We start from the raw sequence: 22,140 nt of genomic DNA, 5'->3' as shown, positions 1-22,140 counted from the left end.
AGTCCCGAGCGAATTGTGGTGCCAAGCATAGCTGCCTTCTTCAGTTTTCCAGTTTTTATGCAATTTTCTCTGCGGTTTTATGGACGAGAATTATTTCAATACACGCCACCAAAACTGAAACTGCAATGTTGCATGCTGCGCCCGTTCAGCAGTTTAAGTACATATTCTTTATAGATTTTTAATTTTTTTATTTCTCTATTTAGTTTTTTGTTTATTATGTGAGACTATTTTACAGCTTCTCTATTATTTCCAAAGAACATTGAGACCAAAGTTTATTATTGGCTTTATTGTTTTCTGACATTGGTTCGAGCACGATTTTCAGTTTTAGAATTATAACGAAAACGCTTTGCAAATGGTTTGAACGGCTGTATTGGATGTCATTTAGTTTAGGAAAATAAGCGTTTATAAAAATTAAATTTTGTATATATAAATTATAAATATATATAAATTATTACTCTGTATTAGTTGTAGCCATTTTTAGATAGGTGAACTATAACTGATTGTTGCATTTTTTTCCATTTGAGGTTATGCCTTTGAGCTATCCTTGCGTAATAAATTAGACAAAGATGTACAACAATAATTTTTTAGTTCATATTTTGGAGTAAAAATGCACACATTCTCAATCAATTTTTGTTTATTGAAGAGTGGACTAACATTTCTTGAATCCACTCTTCCTCTTAATCCAACTTGTAGACGTCAAGAGTGGTGTCTGGCTAAAAGGTGCTCACGGTGAAAACTCTAACCTATGTACACAAACAAAAAAAACTAAAAGTGAAGAATTTCTTGAATGGATACCTAACACGATCTATTCAAAAGAGACTAACAGTAACAACTTTCTGGATATTTGAACGAAAAAGATTAACAGTAAAAATTCTCTTAAATGGACATCTACTCTCAATCAATTTTGAAGATTTCAAGAGTGGTATTCAGATAAAAAGTGCTTAAGGTTGAATCTGTAAAGTGTGTGTCCAATAGAGATTAGAAGTAAAAAATTTCTTGATAGACACCTAACACTGTCTGTCCAAAAGAGATTAACAGTAAAAACTCTCTTGAATGGACAATTTTGAAGAGGCATAAAGTAGTGTCCAGCCAAAAGGCGATTATAGTAATAACTCTTTTGAATGGAAGTTTGTACAATAGAGACCAGATATTAAAGGCTTATAATGGAGCCTCTCCTCAATAGATAGTTATCGTCAGCCAACTTTTGTTTGTTGAAGAGTGATGCCTAATATAAGAGACTTACAGTGCAATATTCTCTTCGATGCATTTTCATTGTCAGTTCACAATATAGTGAAAAGAGGCTAACAGCAAAAACCTTCTTGAATGGATACCCAACATCAATTATGAGTAAAAATTCTTTTGAATATAAATTAATGGTCGGTCAACTTTTATATAGTGAAGAGTGATATACGGCAATTAGTAACTTACAATGAAAACTCTTAAAAACTCTCTTGAAACTCTCACTTGAAAAGTCTCTTAAATGGACAATAATCGTCAGCGAACTTTTGTTTTTTGAAGATTGATATCTAGCGTAAGCGTTTTACAGTGAAAAACTCTTCGGGATGCATAGTCATTGTCAATAAGTTTTTGTTTGTAGAGAGTGGGGTCCGGTGAAAAGATGTTTTTTTATCGGATAATAATGAGAAATAAAATTTTTAGAAAAATTGTTCCGCAAAAGAATTGTCCTTTTAATAGAAATTTCTATTTGGAAGTGTGATGAATTAGTACATAATGTACTAATTGTAGATTAAAGTGTAATAGTATTGAGATGGTAGCTATAAATCCTACACACAATCACATAAAAATTTTAATCAATTAGTTTTATCTCGACATTCTTAATTAAATCAAAAAGTAGGAAGAAAAGGGACAACGAAACTCTTGATGTAATCTTTATTGTCATTAGGACAACATCTCATTGGAAAACACCTTATACTTGATCAATTGTTAATTAAATAAATTTTAATTTCAATCAATTTCAGTAGACCATGCATTTATTTATATATCATTTATTAAAATTATTTCTGTTAACAAAAAAATTTTCAACACATTGCGATTGCATATAAACTTTCTTGAAAAGAAATATATTGGAATAATTCGTAATGGACCAAGGCGTGAACGACTGGGCGGAACGCCTCTTTTGCTCTTCTGATTCCGCTGACATTGGTCAAACGGTATGGTAATAATAATAGTAAAGTATATAGCAATATATATATATTTGCATTAGCACCTATTTTAAATTTATATCAAATAAATTGTTTTCAAACGCAGGACCCTATGACGGAATCATGTACTATAGAAAATGAGTTTATTAAAAACTTGTGGGAATTGGCAAATTCTGAGCATGATTGCGTAAAGTGGACTGATTCCGGAGATTCTATTATCATTGATCTTTTATCGCTTGACCAATACTTATATGCAAAAAATAATGATATTAAAAACTCTGCTCAATTATTAAAGCGATTATGTCTTTCTGATTTCATCATTCAAGAGAACTTGAATAATGAAACTGAAGTAACTGTTAAACATGGATACTTCAAAAAGGATGGACTTCAACTCAACTTAATCGAATTCTTTGACATTGAGTTATGTAACAATACATCGCTTGAGTATACGGATCTAAGTCAACAATGTAAATTAGAATCTAAGGTTCCTTTAAAGCAGGAAAAGGTTAGTGTAGATATCAAAGCAAATGATTATGTTGGAATGGATTTTGGTGCCCCAAAAGCAGAGTTTAGATTTTTTAGTGGCAAATATAAATTGAACACAAATAAAACCATTGATCTATTAATTACTGGACCACAAGGGTTAATATGCAAATATTTTAAGTAGAATTCATTTATGAAACTTTATTTATACACATATCGTTATAGAAATCAACAAGACGTGTGTGAGCTTCAGAAAGCAGTACATGCTGTTATGAAATCCGCTACTGGTAATAATTGTCCAACTCAAGGTAATAATGGTGAATTATTTTCATCTGTTAGGTTTCTAAGATGTAATATAGTGTGATGAATAACTCAATGAATCAATGACTAATGAATATGAATTACTTGATTTTATAGATCATATTGTAGAAACTAAAGATACAGTCGAACCTAAACTTGTTGCCTTTGAAGAAAATTTTGGAAATCCATCTGATTATACTCCAAATGACAAGAATTTAATTTAAGCATTTACTTGTAGCTTTCATTTCAGTCATAATTATTAAATTATACTAAGTTTGTAAATAAATATTCAGCTGATTTCAGTTAACTTAAAGTTCTTTTTATTATCAATATAATTATAAGTAGACAAAATAAATAATCGATATTATTTAAATTTAGAATATATAAAAACGAAAATGATTAAATAATAAAATATAATTAAAAAAAATTTTAAAAAAATTTAAGGTAATTCGATCAAGTCCAGTACATCAATAATCATCATCGGAGACAATCTTAAATCTTCCGCAATTTTAGATGATGTAGTGACGCTTTCATTAACAGTCGAAGATTGTGTGCGACCTCTGTGAGATTTGTACCAAAACTCACCTTCCTACTCCCTGCAGAATTACTGTTCGCTTTTAGTTCTATCAGCTCACATCGGGTGTTGAAAGTCTTTTCTAAGAATATAATTTCGTCGTTCAAGTATGCAATTACATATTCTCGAAGAGTATATCGCAATTTAGATATGGATGCACAGTCTATAGAATCTAATTAGTTCACAAAATTCATTTTGTTTAGTCTATGGACCTCTATTGTCTAAGGGTCCTATTCGATATTAACTTGAATGCAGAGTTTCTTTAGGGTTGCATATCATTCCATGATTTAACGGAGTAGTAATTTTGGGAGGATATGTTAGCACGGTACGTTTGACTTTATATGTACAAAATGGTTATATTTGATCTCGGTTTCTAATATCAAGGCATATATTACAGTAAAATTATCAATTCTGCGATTATTTTTCGAGCTTGTCGATTCCTTTAGAATGAGTAGTCAAAACTTATCTCTACCATACGGATGCTTTTCAGCTAGTGTGTTTTCATTCTTATTTCAACCTTTTCATTATTAACTAAGTATTATTTAAAGTATTTAAAAATTATTTTCTAATAAGAATGAAATAAATTCTTAGTACGTTTTTGTATTAACGTAACTATATTCCTTATAAACACAGTTAAGCAATTTAAATGCAACACCTCCTACAATCTCATAATTCTCTTAACAGTAGGAGCTTTAGGCAGAATCGGAAGTTCAACTGTAGTGCTTCTATCGAAATTTGTAAAATGAATAGCAACAATTGTTGCAACTACCACATCAAAGCTGAAAGGAGCATTGCAAAGCAGCCATTGGCAACAATTCATTATTTTTACCGAGGCTGTTGCAGTTATTCTTGCTATGCAGTTGCAGTCGCTCCTTCACTTTGGGGTTGCCATTGCATTGTTTATGCATTTATGCGCTAAAACTTTTCAAATGATTTTGTGATTATAAACTTTACCGAAGTCACCATTGAAGAGTTGCACAGTTTGTATCAAAACATGCAATTTTGCATCAGAAGGATCCGAATCAGAAGCTTACAATAGCCAGTTCGGATTTGCCAAACCATCTCAACTGTTGCACCCGCATGAATTTTCCATTCGCCTTTCGTGGCTTTATGGCAAGGTTTTGGTGTTTGTGGCTTTTGGTAGATTTTATCTTTTGAAATTTATTTACACAGACTTTTGTATACTTTTGTTTACTTTTGCTTTATATAGTACAGTTGTGAATATTTATGAAAAAGATACTCAAGCCGCTTTGAACGAAAAAAAAAACTGCCTGACCTGTTACTTTGGTTTGAGAGTTCACGAAGGAAATTAAATATAATATATATTGTAAATTAACTTAAATCTTAAAAATGATCTTATAAAAGAGTTAAAAGAATGATAATGATTATATAGAAATATATTTAAATAATATTGAAAAAAATTTTTTTTTTGACAATACATCAAACAGACCCGTACTGTCCTTAAATTCAATTGATTAATAATAAAATTTAGTTACTTAAGTTAATAGTTACTTAAAAAAAATTTATAGGAGAGGTTTCGAACAGTATTGAATTGCAACAACAAAAATTTTTAATTTTTTTTGGAATTAATTGAATTTTTGACTGACTATACAGTTGTTTTGAGTATTGCTAAATACCTATTATCGGTGGTCCAGCAATTATCTTTTATATATAATTATTTTTGAATAATTAAGTACTTGGCAATACTCGAAACAGCGCTGTATGATCAGCCAAACTTCAATAAAATTAAAAATAAATTTTTGTGTTTGTCCTTTATTTCTTTCTTTGCTATTCAAAACCCCTCTAAATTTTAATAAAGCTTCTTTGTCAAATACAAAGTCTAGCTTTACAGCAACACGAATACTTTATTCAATTCTTGAATAATAATAAAAAGTTATGCACGGCTTTGGGTGAGTTGACTAATGTACACTAGGTTAGGTTAGGTTCGGAAGGCGTGTGCTGACCGTTGTCAGCACTTCCACACGGAGGCATATATTGCCCATTGTGATAACCTCAAAAATTTTGCCGGAAGAGGCGAATTGCTGAGCTTTGTAATCCTTGTTAAACCATTTGGTTTTCCACATGAAAAAGCGATCCCCGAAACATTGAAGTCGCTTTGTCTAAAGTCCTGAACAGAGATAGAGAAAGTGGTTGATAGATTCTACCTCCTCTTCAACTTGGCAATTCCTGTATAATCAGCTTGTTGGAATTCGTACCTCTGAGCTTCAAATTTGGCAGGGCACAATTTTAACCCTTGGTACTTGCAGTCTCAAAAAATTATTTACGCATAATTAAATTTAAGAAATATTTCCAAGACCACTGATAAAAGGTATTAGGCTATATTGAAACAACTGTATGATCAGCCAAAAATTCAATTAATTAAAAATAAATAAAAATGTTTGTTGTTGCAATTCATTACTGTTCAAATCCTCTTTATTATATACAATAGTTTCTATTACGAAAAATAGTTACTATCGTTATAACTAACGTTAAAATCTAATTTTAAACAATAATTTAATAGTAATTTAAATAATACAAATTTATAAATTTTCAAATATATTTAAGCTCCTTAACATTTATGTATATTAAGAACTTTCAATTATATAAACTTATTTATTTTCACTTCAAATACTTTAAATACACACTTTGGAGCTTTCAGCAATTAAAATTAAATAAAGTTGATTTAATAATTCAATTTAACACAATTAATTACTCATTAAGTAAAATGTTAATATTTGCTCATAGTATTATTAATGTTGTTATGGCGATGAATTAATATTAATGGACATAAGTCCTACTCGTAGGCGCTCAATTAAAATCTTCACGAAATATTTCAATAATTTACAGTTTCATTATTGAGTACTTCATAACATATTTATTAATAATAAAATGAATAAATAATATGATTTGTATTTCTTGCTACATTATCTCTTATAAATAAGAGCACTATCTCATATTAAATAAAAATTAAGAAAATATCTGTACGTATACTTTCCAATTAAATAGTATAAGTAAAGGAAAAAACTAACTAAAAGTTCAATGCATCTTCCACTTACATATTTAAAATGATATTATTCAGTAACCGCCCATTTACTCTTAGATTAACTTCAGAATGTAGGCTCATTGCTGCAGCCGTGATATTGAATCACAGCCACGCAATTGAAGTTCCTTTACATATAAATTCAATGCAAAACTTTAGTGAAGACAAAATGATTTTTTATAATTTCAATCTACTTAAACCGAGAAGAAGTTAAGAAAACTCTATAAGAACTTTGCAGAAGCGTAGAAAAGTTAGTTGGCATAAAAAATTGCTTAAAACACTTGTTGGAGATGCGCCAACATGTAGGACTGCGGATGCACAGCGTGTCTCTATGGATACCATCGCATGATAAGACCGAACAACTGAATAAAAATAAAATATTGTGCAAAAATTTACACTCTGAAAAATGGAGAATTAAAAGTTCAAATTAAATAAAATAAAATATTTTTTATTAAACGTGAACGACTTTAACAAGTCGCTACATTTATTGATTTAGTTGTAAATAATTTTTATGTAAAGTTTCCTATATCTATAGGAAATATATATTTATATATCTTTAAGTTAAATCTACTTGAATTCAGAAGTGGTAATGATTCTAATTCATTCATAACATAATATAATATGCTTGGAATCATTTATAGATTTATGTCTAATATATATACTATCTTCGATCATAATCACTCATTTAGATCAGTGTCAAACTTTTGTAGTATGTCCCATTAAAAAAAAATTTAAGAAAATTTCTATGCACAAGCTGCATTCGGAAGAGGTAAATAATTGAGTCAAGTATTTATTTCTTTCCAAAAGTGAATGACTCAGAAAAATTTTTGGTCCCGTTTTGCAGAAAACGGGATGTATCGCATAATATACAACCAAGAGCTAGAACGGCTAGCTGAAGGTAATGCAAACAACAAATTGATGAAAAAGCAGTGATTAAGATGGGTTGGGCATGTGATAAGAATGCTAGATATGAGAGTACTGCTTAAGAATTTTAACAACGAGGTAGCAACCAGCAGAAGAAGAGGGCAACCAAGAAAACGATGGAAAGACAGATGTGCAGCAGGACTTGGAAAAAATAAACGCAAGAAATTGAAAAACAAAAGCAAAAAATATATATATCTATATAACATATATAGTACATATATATAGTATATATATATAATATATATATCTATAAATATGTTTGTATATATAAAGGCCTCCCCTTTCGTATCAGTCCAAGGGTCTTCAGCCCCTAAAGCTCTATTTTGAAATTTATTGCACTTTATTGAACTTTATTCCATTTAACATTTGATATATAGAAAATTATATAGAAAATTATTAGATCCCTAGTTTGTCAAGTCTGCATAGTACAAGTGATTTTGCTTGGGACAAATTCTATGTTACTATTCTAGATGAATTGCTTGAATTGCTAGTAATATTATTACATTCTTAACATCATTAGTGTACTTTGTAACCCTTTCTTTTCTAGTCACTAACCTAGGACTTAGCTGATGCATTTAAGAGAAAGTTGTAAAGGATTTATCTCCTATATTTTAGCGAAAGTTACAAACATTGATATTATTGGGTCAATAATAATTGGTTGCAGTCGCAGGCCATCAGTTAATTTCCATGTACCTCAATTAATGATTTATGGGTGGATTTTAAGTTCTTTCTTTTTGTGCTACTTCACAACTTAACAGTAATAGTGATATTTTACTTACCTGGTATAATCATTGAAACGTTTTTCGAGAAATCGATGTCTTTATAGACATTTTGTTTCAGTTAAACTAACTGGTAGGTTATCAACTAATGCGTCCAAAGCAATTGTGAGGTACTGACTGACATAGTGAAATTATTACTAATTATGAATATAATTAATAAATATGATATTATATTGTGCAAAGAATTATGTATGAATCCAATATATGACTGAATGTACCGCAATACCAACTTTTGTAGTGTGATCTAGAATAAAAAATAGCGTTGACAACCACTAAAGAAAGCAGAACAAATCAAAATTTAAATGAAGTTGCTAACAACATCGGAGAGAAAAAAAGAAAAACAGAAAACAATTATGGCAGATTTAAGAAGAAAAGTGTTGGTTAGTTGTCGTAATCGTAGTACTGAGTCTTGGGGTGCTATAGGTTTTTTACAAATAGCAAAGCTACTGCAACTGAAATCTTAATCAAGCCACAAGAGTTTCTGACTAAACTTTTTTTTTTGCAATTATTGTTAAGATTGTCACTCGCTTAGCAGATATTTAAAATGGCAGAGTTCATTAACACTTTTTCTTCCTAGTTTTTCCTCATCCTAGTAACTTCTGAACTATAAGGAAATTTATTAATTCCTTACCATTTGATTTGCATATTTTTTAATGAGATTTAGTTGAACTGTTTGTAATTATTAGAGAAAGGAACTTCTTGAATACTTAAATTAATAAATTCAATCTAAATAAAAAGAATAGTGAATACGGTGGAATCCTTAAAAATTTTAGAAATTTAAAGACTTCAATATTCCATTGGAATAGTTGACTATATATCACTCAAAAAGTATGAATTTGTGACTATATGCTTATTGGGAAATAACTTCAATAATAAACTTACTCACTGACTCATCAAAGAGCCCTGAATAATTGTTTATATACATAAACTATTAGTGATACTTAATTTTTGTTGCTGAAACATAAACAAAACTGAAAGAAGCCAACAAGATTATAAAGTCATCAAGTCTTGCAATACAAATGTGAGCATAAAAATTAATGATTATTGGCAAATGAATGGCAACCCATTCTTAGCATAACGTTAACTGCAAACTGACTAATAAAATTGAGATTTAAAACTTGCTTGTAAAAGGATTTTGCCAGATTTATGCACTAGAACCTAGAACCTTTCCAAATAGCGACTTGCTGCAATCAATGTGAGCAACTGCTGAGAAGTGTGTGGACACGTTCATCGATATAAATAGTGTTGCCACTATTTTATTTTATTAGCTCATTCCGCATTAATTGGCAATATGTATTCGTGGGGCGCAACCAGGCAAATAGGTTTACTCTATAAAACGTACGAACAATTACATTTACAATACAGCAACAATTGCTGTAGTCACAGCGGTGTTGGCAACAGTGAATGCAACAGTAAATGGCATAGAGCAATTAAACGTGTTCCTCAAACTATGCTGAGTTTGTTGCAATTATGGATATGCGCTGTGACTGCACAGTTGCAATCACAATGAGATTGCATCTCGCTCGCTTATCAAACAAATCACGCCAATTACACGCTGTGAACGGAAAGGTGTTTTAGCTTAATTGTTATTACATTCTGTAGTTGACTGCTCTTCTTATGACTCAATCACTGAAAAGAAGAGATATCTTTAAGTCAGCAATATGTTTTCGATAAATTTATTGGTGATAAAATCAATTGCTATACAATGAAAACTGCTTAATGAGTATTTTCTTTGGTAGACTCCACTTAGGACTCCATGGCAGTAAAGAGAGAAAACTGCTTAATGGCAAATGAATTTTATGCTATGGAAAATTTTTATTTTTTCTTTTTTTGATTAATATTTTGATTAGAATTTAATTGATATTTTTTTTTATTATTTAAACAAAGAGGAACGTTTAAATTAACAACAACTAGTCACATTGACTAACAAGAGGTTTTTAAAATTAATATTACAAGTAATATTACTTAACTAAAGTGGGCAAGTGAGCATATAGATCTGAGGTAGTCATCTCTTTGCTGGTTAAAACATCTCAAAAGGTTCTTTGGCAACATAATGCTGAAATAGTGTTGTTAAAGTATTGGCTTCGTCTGTCATAATGTGTATTGGAAAGCTTCTGCATTTCTTGCCTGAGAGTAGGTATTTCAAGGTTACGTTGTAGGTGACCTGAGCTAGTCATCTCCTTGCTGGTTGAAACATCTCAAAAGGTTCTTTGGCAACATCGCAAAATAATGCTGAAATAGTGTTGTTTAAGTATTGGCTCCGTCTGTCATAATATGTATTGGAAAGCTTCTGTATTTCTTGTCTGAGAGTAGGTATTTCAAGGTCATGTTTTAGGTAAGCATTTCGTATATACTACGGACCGTTAATTGCATTCCTGAGTCCTTTGTTTTGGAATCGTTGTATTATATCTATTGTATTTTTTGCTATATAGGCTTTAAGACTGGTTTTGTGTAACATGAGTTTGTTTTGCTGAGATACTTTGAATCTCCTTCTAATAAGCCAGGTTAGTTTTATGGATTTGATGTTTAGCTCAGTTAGTTTTTTCTTAAAGTATACCTTCTGTCTCAGTTTGGCATATATGTTCATACCCAGCTATTTAGCAGAATTAGCAAATGGAATATTTACGCTATTAGAAACAATGAATTTCAGTTAGTAAAGTTTATGTGGTTACACTTTGAACTATTTACTGCCAGTTTCAATTTATAAGTCCATTGTTCATTTTCTTGAAGAGTGGTTTGTGGCTTGGGGGTACACACGTTGTTATTTGAACCTATAGCCACTACTATCCTGCCATCTTAAGAAGTTACGTCAAATCATCTTGACTTCACTAAAAAGCATTTAATTTATATGATTGTAATTTAAATACTTATACATATTTATTGAGTTACAGATAGATTCAGATACTAGAAGGAAAAGCTTATTTGTGAAAAGTCTTAGAATAGATTGTTGATTTATTTTACCAAATTCTTTTTAACAATGTTCGGAAGAATTTATCTTATTCTTTGATTTGTTATTTAATATTAATTTAATTACTTTATTTGATTTCTTAAAAGGGATCTGACCTACTTTTATACTCATCACTTTACTATAATATTATCAGCAAAAGTAAAATACATTCTATTTCTTCGAGTGCTGATAAAATTTATTTTTACTTTGTAAGAATTTGGTCTGATGCCAAAGTGGCATCCTGTTTATACAAATTTCAACAACCGAATTAAATCACGACTTTAAATAAGTTGTTGGTACATAAATTGTGTTCATTGTATTATTTCGGTTAGCAGTTGCAATCCATTTCAACTAAAGCCCGTTGAACGTCAGTACTTCCGCTTTACAAATGCGCCATAGCTCACTTTTTGCTCATTTCATTCAATTACTCCTTGAGGTGTTGTTATTTTAATATAGAAAGTGAAATAGAATGAAAGCCAAAAACCATCAAAGTGAGACTAAATGCATTTCGGCAGACCCACTGTCAGACGGGGTAGAGAGTATATCACCGACAAACAGACAAGCGAATTATTTTCCTGTGTAACGAGTGTTGCAGTCCTAAGTAACGAGTTCGCCACAAATACCTTTGCCCTGTTTACATTGCTCAAGATTTTGCTAATTTGGTTTTGTTTTATTTTTTCCTTATTTTTGTTGTTTCTCCTTTAACTGTTGGTTTATTTTCATTTCGTCCTGTTTTAAAATCCAATGGAAAATAGTAAAGCTGCATTTCATTTGCAACTCATGGTGCGTCATGATTGGTGAGCTGCTTTGGCTTCATTTCTTTGCTTTCATTTCACGGTTACTTTAACACGCATCAAATTGGAGCTGCTGACTCCTTTAAGCTTAAGCCAACAACTTTTATTCCTTCCTCGGGTTACGTACGTAGTATACGAGTGCTCGTTAAGGAAGGAAATAGCTCTGTTGTCGGTATTTTGTATTTTGAGGGTTGTAAGTCTTAAAGGGGGAAAATTGAAAAGGTAAGTTAAGTTAACCTTTGGTTATCTTTAAACTCTTCTTCGCACTGACTCAGTAATTTTTCCAAGTAAAATGCGGTTTCCTTTCAAAAAGGATTTCTTTTATTTTATATATATATATTTTTAATTTTCATTTCTAAGTTAGTTGAATATGAATGAGTTCTTCTTTAATACTAGTTGTAATTTATTAAATTCTAAGAAATTGTAATTTCTCTGTCCACTTCAATGTTACATTTGTCAAATAAATATTTCTATTTGAATTAAATAAATAAGGGATAAGTTAATATTCTAATAACAGGGGACACAAAGTAGGGTTATAATATATAATATAGGTTGGAGCAATATCATTGTGCAAAGCATAGTTCACAAAGTATAAGGTAGACAAAAGAATGGGCCCGATAATATAGAGCCTAGAATGTTTTAATCATCATCCACTAGCAACCGAAGTCAGTAAAAAAAGGTAGGGATGTTTTCATTCTCCACCAGAAGAAAAATTCTAGTTGTTATTGCTTTAAAGACTCAACAGACAGTAACTGCTGCATGGGTTACTGAAATATGATTACTACAAGCTGTAAAAATTAGTTGGAAAATCAGAAAAAAACTGCTTATCAGCATTGTATAGCAAAGCTAACTCGAACACAAAGAATGACCCTGATACCCTAACTGAGGCACTGTTTGGCTTAGTTAGCCAGCTCTAAAGGAGCACCGTAAAGATTGAAGATAATTCTCCCATTTATCAATTCTTATGGCTGGCTGTAACATGACTTTTCTCCTACTCGCTACCACAAATAATTGTGCAATCAAAACGGCTTTTTATCTAATTGAAGAGGTCTCGTTCTCTCCATAGTCTGAGACTTCTTGAATCTCTTTGTCAATTGGAAATTGTTCATAATTACAGCTGGTTCAAAATGTCTACTTGTATTTACAACAACTTTTTTGCTGTAATGAATCTTCTGCTTTATGAAAGGTAAAACTACCAAATATACAATATTGTAAACCATATGAAATCAGAAAGGTCTTCTTGTTGAGTTGAAAAGACTCAATCTGCTTTCAATTTATCTTCGTAGCAGCTCTAGAATCTAAAACCTTTCGAGCTTTCTTGCAGACTGCGATTTGAAGACCAATATGTAGAGATGTTTTGCTAAACTTTTAAAAAAATCATTGAGATTTTAAAATAATTTTTATGCCATTCTAGATCTAAATGCAAAGTTTATATTCCCTGTATGAATGATTCTAAAAATTTAATACAGAGATAATGATCAGTTAGGGAACTTACAGCCTTGTGTTTAAAAAAAAACAAAAATTGGTGATTATTTTATGATATATATAGTTGATATTAATAGGTATAGTATAAACTGATATGAAGTTACTGCATTTTGTAAATAATGGTGACGATTTGGCTGATTTACGCTATGTTTCTAAGTCCAATTAAATGTCCCTTCTGTTTGGTTAGTTTAGCTTAATATGCGTAAGCATAAGTTACAGATAAATTTATTAGTCCCTGGAACCATGTTATGGAAACGATTAGTTACGGCAATTTTACGCTCTTTTTGATCATGATTAAAAGGCATGTTATACACATAGTGGGAGATTTCAACTATTTAAAGTTTATTTAATAATAAGACCCCATTTAAATTAATTAAAAGAAATAATTATTAATTACTTTTGCTGTAAAATATCTTCAACTCTTTAAAATTGAAGAAATTTACATTGGTTGCCTTTATTTTAATTACTTCAATACCAAAGTGGGATTCGGAATGCATCTTTTCTCAATTAAATCTTCAACTTTGACATTAAGTCAAATGCGCTTAAGTTGAGTTAACAATAGAAGGCAGCAAACAAAGAAAATTTTAAATTTGAAAGAAAAAAAAGTATCTGAAAAATGGAAAGAAACACGAATAACTCTAAAAACATTGCATCCGAACAATTAAAATCATGTAAAGCACACGTCTAAAATGCTTCCAAGATTAATTTGAACAAAGTTGACATGTCTACTTCAAAACAGCAACAATTAAACGCAGCAATGAATCGTTTGACTTAATGCATTTGCTGTAATTCGTGCTGTGGAGCATTTGTCATATTACTTTCCACACACTACGGATACTCACATATCGAAAAAATTTTGTATCTTTTGAGTTTTTTTTTCACATTTTCGTTCCTTTGGATCTGAGCTCTTTCGTTATTTTTTTCCAAGCCAGCATGAGTTGTGCACCTAAAACCGTTTACATTGTCATGGGCGAAGCGAGACTATTGTGTAAAAAGTATCAAAACAAGGCAGAGGGTCTCTTGCAAGGAGCTGTCAAATTTAACAATTGTGCCATGTATGCCGTCTATGATAAGCCCTTGAGTCGTATCTCGATACAAACGTACATGAATAGAAGCAAGCAGAGACTGCTATTGCCAGCAGTCATCATAAAGATGATAAATAAATAAACTGCGAATGTCAGCAGCAAATGGCAATGAAGGGCATGTCTAGAAGATGTTCCGTTGAGGTGAATGCTGGATGCTGTTGCAGTGGAGGCTGGGTTGTGTATATATTAACATTTCGACCGTGACATTTGTGTCTAAGCGGTAGCGAAAAAAATTTATATACATTGTTTGTAGGCTGCATACGAAAAGGTATAAATGAGTGTAAACATATCTAGAATAATAGAATAATTTAAAGCCATTGACTGTAGGATATCGAAATTTTAAGGCTGCTTGACAGCATCTGAATATTCTAGGGTTTGTAAGAAGGTAAATTTAAAAACGAACATAATATTATATCAAAAAGTTCTAATTTTAAATATTTGTTAATTTTCTTTTGCAATGTGAGTGAATTTTTCAAATGTCATTGTGTATATAATATAACAAAAATTAATTATATTGATATTTATTCATAAAAGATATTTATTTCAGTAAATTGAGAAAATACTTGACAACAATATAGATCACCGAATATAAAAATTAGCATATGACCTATTATATTTTAATGATAAAATGCAGATATGAGACAGAGTCCAGAGTTATTTACGTGATTAGTTACCGTAAAGTCTCAACACCACGTTGCTCTTAATACAGGTAACAAGATAATGCCCCGATAGACCCTCCATTGGAATTCCAAGAAATTTTCACCGGTATATCTTGCTAAGGAGTGAGGCTTATCTAAAACTTCTGTTGGTATTTGGGTCAGAACACCCGGTTGGAACACACAACTTCACATCAAATGAAAATAAATTACTACAATCATTCTACCCGTGTATGTTTGGGTTTTAACCGCAACCATCACGACACTGCCGAAACTGTGGGCACAAATCCCCGTGCTATGGCGGCAATAGGCGTCTGCGACATCGGTGACTGCCGACGGCCTCACGCCAAGTGATTTTGTTTGTCTTTCATAGAACTTACTAGAATCAATCAACGATATAAAGCAACTTATCCGGTATAACAAATATTTATATAGTAACTAGAATCATACTCGCAGTTTCAGTTACTTTAAAATTGATTAAGACTAAACGAGACTATCTGTATTGGTAATTCTAGCAATTAAAACGAAAATAGCAGCTGGTGTAAATTATGAAAGTAAGAAAAGTAGGAAATTTAATTTAATTAAAAATAGACATTTTAAAAATGCTTTGTCGCATTTGTGAATGTAAACTATTAAACATATAACTCGGTAGTGAAAAGGGCCTCGCCATTCTAACGTCGCCGAGGTCCAGAATTGTTCTAGCTCCGCCACTGCCCCTGTAGTACCAGATTTTCCAGGTCGAGTGCCGTAAGTGAAAACTTCCACACTACCATTTATAGTTCAAACAGTGGCGGATAGTGCCGGGATTTTAGTCGCCTCCTACGACAGCCAGCAGATGTGAGACAAGTTGCGGAAAGTCAGTGGATGAAAAAATTAAAATATGAAGTTATATTTTAGAACATAAGCAGAGATATTAAAGGAATATTGAAAGTCTTAAATTTAAGACAGATTTAAATAAGCTTTGCCAAAGGTTCTAAGTGGTTCTAACCCTTCGCTAATATAACCTACCTACCTACCTAAAGGAAATATAAGGCAATACGTTTTGGACATATGCCATACATCCAGTTTGTAATTTTGCCGAAGATTTCATATCTCTTAGACATTTAGACATTTAATAATGAAAATTAGAATATGTGAATTTTTTATTATATAAATTCATTTAGTTGCACTCTACATTATTTCTGTTTGAATGAAGCCATCCGGGTAACCATTTAAACAGATTTTTTTAATATAATCTTGTTTTAAATCATATTATTGGAATTTGCAATTAAAGAAAATTATTTGTCATAAATAAACTAATCGTTTTTCTCTTAAAACGAAATCTCAAACGAATTGCATCAAATCCGTGAAAAGTGAATATATGTGTGTTAGCTTTCTCTATTTTCTCGTCTAGGGACTGTCCTGCTCGGCTTCAAGTGCATTGTATTGCACTAATATTATTGGAATTTGCCATAAATAAACTAATCGGTTTTCTCTTAAAACGAAATCTCAGACGAATTTAATCAAATCCGTGAATATATATATGGTATAATAGCTTTCTCTATTTTCGTCTAGGGACTGCCCTGCTCGGCTTCAAGTGCATTTCATTGCAGACAAATGTTGAGATAAAAGTTGATATGCTTGGCACTCAATAATTTTTTTCTCTTTTTTGATGTTGATATTTATTTTTATCGCTGCTGATGTGATTCGTTTCCTTATGACAATTCACTATAAAATCCACATTTGCATACTCAAACACTGCAATTCCCGCGATGTCTATGTGATAATTATTTTTACGCAAGTTGCGTAGATGCTACAATTTTGATTGCGTCTCGACATTAATAAAGCGATAAATTAAGAATGTTTATGATATTTTGTTGCGAATATGTAAATTTACACACGAATTGATTAATAAATAATTTTCAGTATATTTGCAGTTGTTGAAATGTGCTTGTACGATTATTCAGATACAAGTAAATAACAATCAAAATCAACAAAAATAAAAGCAAGCGTTGAGGGTTCCTGACATTGCACCTGGTGGAAGTGGGTGAATTTATGGGTGGACCGTTGTGAGGGCAATTATCTCTATGGAAATGTGAGAGTTGTGTGTAAATCAGAAAATGTAATAAAAATAATAGCGCAATTTTAAAAATAAATGTCATTAAAATAACACCGAACGGTTATGGTTTGTGTTTGTTCAAAGTAATTGTAATTATTAAATTTTTAATAAAAAATTCATTTTGTTATTGATTCGTTGGAATATTTTTATGTAAATTTTTCTACACATACATATATGTTATATATGTTATATATGTTAAAATGCAAATAAATCAGTCATTGAATGCTAACGTATAGGAATAATTGTTCAAAATTTTTTGGAGATGATATAAAAAACGGCATATATCATTGAAGACAAGGCTTTGTTTTTGTTTTTCGAAATCCTTATAAAAATATATCCTAATTTGCATTTCAGTTGCGGAGTGAATAAACAAAATTTTCTGAGTATCTGAGCAAACGCAATTAAAACATTCAAAACAAATATAAATAATAAATGCAGAACTACAACAAACAAGAAATTTGCATTTATATTTCATATTTTGTTATGCTCGAATTCAAAATATCAAAATTTCCAGCTATTGAGCAATATAAATTGAATATTAATGAAAAATATTGTTGTTCCGTAGAATTCATTAAAAAAATATAATATTGGAATGAGTAAACGAAATTAACTATTAGAGTGTTTATTAGTAAGTAGTGGTGGCAAAGCAAAGCTGTCCAAAAATGCATATTTTTATATTTCATATACAAAATGTTTAAAATGGAGCTTATTAACCCTGGAAGTATAATACGATTTCAACATAAACATACCATCAGCCTAAACATACGTAAAAATGATGTGCAATTTTTAATATTCTCACTTAATGTTTTTAAATGGTGGGTTCCAAGCCCAACGCAAAAGGATGAGAAGGATTTCGCTGGACACTTTAGTTCAATATGCACGGATAATTGTAGCCATCTAGAGAGTGTCACATGAAGGCTATATGTCCACATTGAGTGAACAGTGAATAGGATCGCACTGACATTAAACATGTCAAATGCAATCAGACACTTCGTCTTGAGTGTTCATCATCTACTTATCATCTATAAAAGTTATGTGCAATTTTTAATATTCTCATTTAATGTTTTTAAACGGTGGGTTCCAAGCCCAACGCATAACCTCATATATTCATGAGTAGGATTTCGCTGCACACATTAGTTCAATAGGCACGGATGATTGTAGCTAACTAGAGAGGGCCACGTGAAGGCTATGTGTCCACTTAGCGAGAACAGTGCATAGGATCGCGCTGATATTAAACATGTCAAATGCAATCAGACACTTTGTCCAGTATGTTCACTAGCTACCTCCCCCCAATTTCAATTTATATATATTCTATATATTCATAGATTTTTTTTAAAAGAGCATTTATTTATATAAACGAAAAGAAAAAAAAAAGAGGAGATCATATAAAAATATATTTAAACCCAAAAATTAGTAAGTTTTTTTGAAAAATTTTTTAACTTTCTGTGCCCGAAATTGCCCAATGTTTAAATAGCTTTTAAAGAGAACTTTTCAATAGAACTTATAACGATAAATTGTTATTGTATATCTTTAAAGCAAAATAAAATCCTTTTGGTGCCTTGGTTATAATTGCCAAAATCAGAAAACAAGGGCATTCAAATATTATAATATTCCCAATTGAACTATATAAAATCCTTTTGACAAGGTACATTGAGCTGCAATTCTTTAGATAAGAGAGAATTCAAAATATCAAAGAACATAGGCCCGTAACACTAAACTCTGTGGGATATTAATGGGTCAACTCTATTCGAATTCATCACACAAAGTAAAAAGTCTTTTAAGATTTATCTCTTCCATTTGTCGAGGAGGTGCTTGGATCCTTTGCTGCTTTTAAGGATTATGAACAAGAAATTTCTCAAAGATTTATTTGGCCATATGGCCTTAAATAGTTGTTGAAAATTGACTTCTAAGCCTTTGTGAAGGCATGTGCTTGTAATCATTTTTCAACAATAATAGAAAAACTCATCTAATGGTATTCTATGTAATATATCTTATATATTCTATGTATATTAAACAAAAATTAATAGTGCAAGTGATAATTAATTTCTTCCTTATTTTTGTTTTGCTCTTCATTATTAAAGTAAAAGGCGTTTAATAAATTTGTTGTGATACTTGCTATGCCGTGTATTATTATGGGGACTAGAGATTCTATACAATACATGATGAACTTGATGAGATTAGTTTGCTGCTATTCTGCTCCTTTTGTCTAATTATCTATCCGGTCGCTTATTTATCTACTAAGTTTAATGAAAATTTATCTGTCATTCTTTAAGTCAATAAATATTTGATTAGATCCCTATCGATACCACGAGGAGCTAAACCTCATTGTAAATCTTGCAGTATCTAAGAAGTGTTACGGCTTTGTTTTAAAGAAATTTTTTTAAAGATTTTTTTTAAACGTCTAAAGTCTTTTGAGCCCTGATCTTGTGATTAAATGAATAAAATTTTGTATAGTCGAAATCTATCGATTATATATTAATCTAGATAGATACATAATATCTCAACAATCGTTATTAAAATTTTTCTTCATTAGAACAAACTCCAATACTGTTATTTTGATGTATTTAATTCGTATGCATTTTATTTGAAATGAACTAGGGCGTGTAGATGTAGAAATAAATAAAATTAGTGTTGAATAACGACAAATTTTTGCTTTTATTATAAATTAAAACTTTTTTAATGTATTCTATTTATCAGTGATATATTTTCTTTCTCAACTTAAACTAGAATGCAAATATTTATCATGCATCTATCTAATTTCGCTGAATAAATGAGTATCATCCCACCTGGTTCTATTGAAGTTGAGCTAAATTTATTGATAAACAACCAAACGGTTTTCTTAACATTAATCGAAATCTTTATTATAATTACAAACGCTTATTACAATAATATTTCCCCAACGAATAGATTAAACTCTATATGTGAATTTATTTAATAAAAGTCATTATAAAAATGTAGAAAGTTTATAGAGAACTTTGACATATCTAAATTGTCAAATAGGGAAGGATATACGCAAACTAATCTAATCAAATTCGACACTAACAGAAGTAAATTCAACTAACCAACTATAATGCAGACTAAAATAACAAAAATAAATCTTAGTCTAGATCTTATGATTCCAACAAATTACTCGCACGAACACGCATGAATACGAAACACAAGTAAATCAAAGGAATAATCACGAAACTTATATCGTTATCCCGAGATCTCTTGACGCTAGCCAAAACTGTTGCACCATTAAAAAAATGTTATGAATAAACGCAGAACTTGCGCCCAATCACATTTCTTTACAGGTGATTTCTTACCCTGGCTCACAATATGCATGTAAAGAGTAGTCAGAAAGAAACGGAAAGGAAGTACATTAAGAACATAACGTTAAACGACAAAAACCGTAGTGCCAACCATTTTTTGACTTCGGGATTAACAACGCCTGGCGTGTGGCTCATCCCCAGAGAGGTCATATTAACCAATTTAACTCTTAGTTTTTCCCCCATGCGGTCGATTTAAAAATAGCCAACAATAGCAACTTTTATAAATTTTGTTGCACGTTCTGACAAATGCGCTCAGATAACAACGTGTAAACAGGCCTGAGGCAGCTTGTTTAATGCTCAGTACACCGCAGACAAGAAGTAGGCAAGTTAAAACGCCGAAAAGTGTACTAAAGATTTGTTCTCTAAAATATTAAATGCAAAACTTTGTCATTTCAATTTCTGAGTTTTTGAATTTTAACTTTGGTATAAACAATTTTATGGTATAAGTAATTTATAGTTAAAAAAAATTGTTAAGAGTCTTTGTGTTTATAAAATATATAAACAACGAAAAAATACTAAATTATAACGATGCAAAAAAATTGTATTGAAGATTATTGAAATTCACAATTTGAATTTTTTAATTTTTTTTATATTAAATTCTTAACATACAATCTTTCATATTCTTGTCATAAAAATATTTTCCTATATATATTTTCCTCCTTCTCTTATTGATACATTATTTATTGCATACTTATAAATGCGATAGAGTTAATCGATAAAATTTAATTAATTGCATAATTTTATGCGCGCAGAATAATTATTTACATAATTCGAAGCCATATATATACACCAGCTAATCGAAAGAGTGAAATATTTTTTATAGTGTTTTTATATAAAAGGAGGACAGTATTCACTAATCCGTTTGGCAACGAAAGTGTGAAGCGTTTGGAGCAGGTTTGTAAAATAGTTTCTGTGATATATTTTAATTATATAATATTTTTCAAATATTATTTTCTCAATTTTGAAATTTTTATCTTTAGAATTTGAACTTCTTTTAAATTGAGTATATAAAAAAAAAATTTTTGAAAATTATTTTTTGTTCACCTAACATTTCTATTTCCTTCCGATAAATAACAACCCTAATGAGCGTATGTGTTAGGATGCAATTTTCCCTTTTGTTAGAAGTATGGTCTATCAAATACATCTACTCTTCTTTAGGCCACAGCATTTGGTTGAAAAATATGACTTCACGCTTAATTTAGCTGCGTACTTTTAGTTGTCAACAACAGCTATCACGACACTTCCTTACCGAGCCAATCTAATTTAGAGTACAATAAAATTTACGGGCACCTCGATTCGATTTTACCAGATTTCATCTCAGGTGGGATATCACAAAGAAAAACCTACTTGCAATTAGTTATACTCTAAAACAGTACTTTTTGGTGCTGTACTCTATATGAAGTAAAACATTCCTTACTAACACAACCCAATCTTGTGGACAACTAAAGTCATGGGCATCTGCATTCCGTTTTAACAGTTTTCGTTTCATTTAGGGTATCACA

At 30.8% G+C, this 22,140-nt stretch overlaps 1 protein-coding gene across 1 annotated transcript; it reads left to right on the top strand.

Moving 5' to 3' along the window:
• Positions 1-2,047: 2,047 nt before the first annotated feature.
• Positions 2,048-3,252, top strand: LOC119683254. The gene is made up of 4 exons (XM_038096893.1): positions 2,048-2,171; positions 2,269-2,804; positions 2,871-2,953; positions 3,063-3,252. The coding sequence occupies exons 1-4, from the start codon at positions 2,100-2,102 to the stop codon at positions 3,167-3,169; spliced, it is 798 nt and encodes a 265-aa protein (XP_037952821.1). The 5' UTR covers positions 2,048-2,099; the 3' UTR covers positions 3,170-3,252.
• The last annotated feature ends 18,888 nt before the right edge of the window (positions 3,253-22,140 follow it).

This window comes from Teleopsis dalmanni, chromosome 2, assembly GCF_002237135.1.
Source record: "Teleopsis dalmanni isolate 2A chromosome 2, ASM223713v2, whole genome shotgun sequence".
NCBI lineage: Eukaryota > Metazoa > Arthropoda > Insecta > Diptera > Diopsidae > Teleopsis > Teleopsis dalmanni.
Note: the sequence above shows the minus strand (reverse complement) of the source record. Positions and strands in the feature narration are given on the sequence as shown.

What these genes read in the sequence shown, in the direction of transcription:
- LOC119683254 (XM_038096893.1), top strand. Translation starts at nt 2,100, where the DNA reads ATGGACCAAGGCGTGAACGACTGGGCGGAACGCCTCTTTTGCTCTTCT. An exon ending in CCGCTGACATTGGTCAAACG is followed by an intron (nt 2,172 to 2,268) that starts GTATGGTAATAA and finishes TTTCAAACGCAG; the next exon opens with GACCCTATGACGGAATCATG. An exon ending in TTAATTACTGGACCACAAGG is followed by an intron (nt 2,805 to 2,870) that starts GTTAATATGCAA and finishes ATATCGTTATAG; the next exon opens with AAATCAACAAGACGTGTGTG.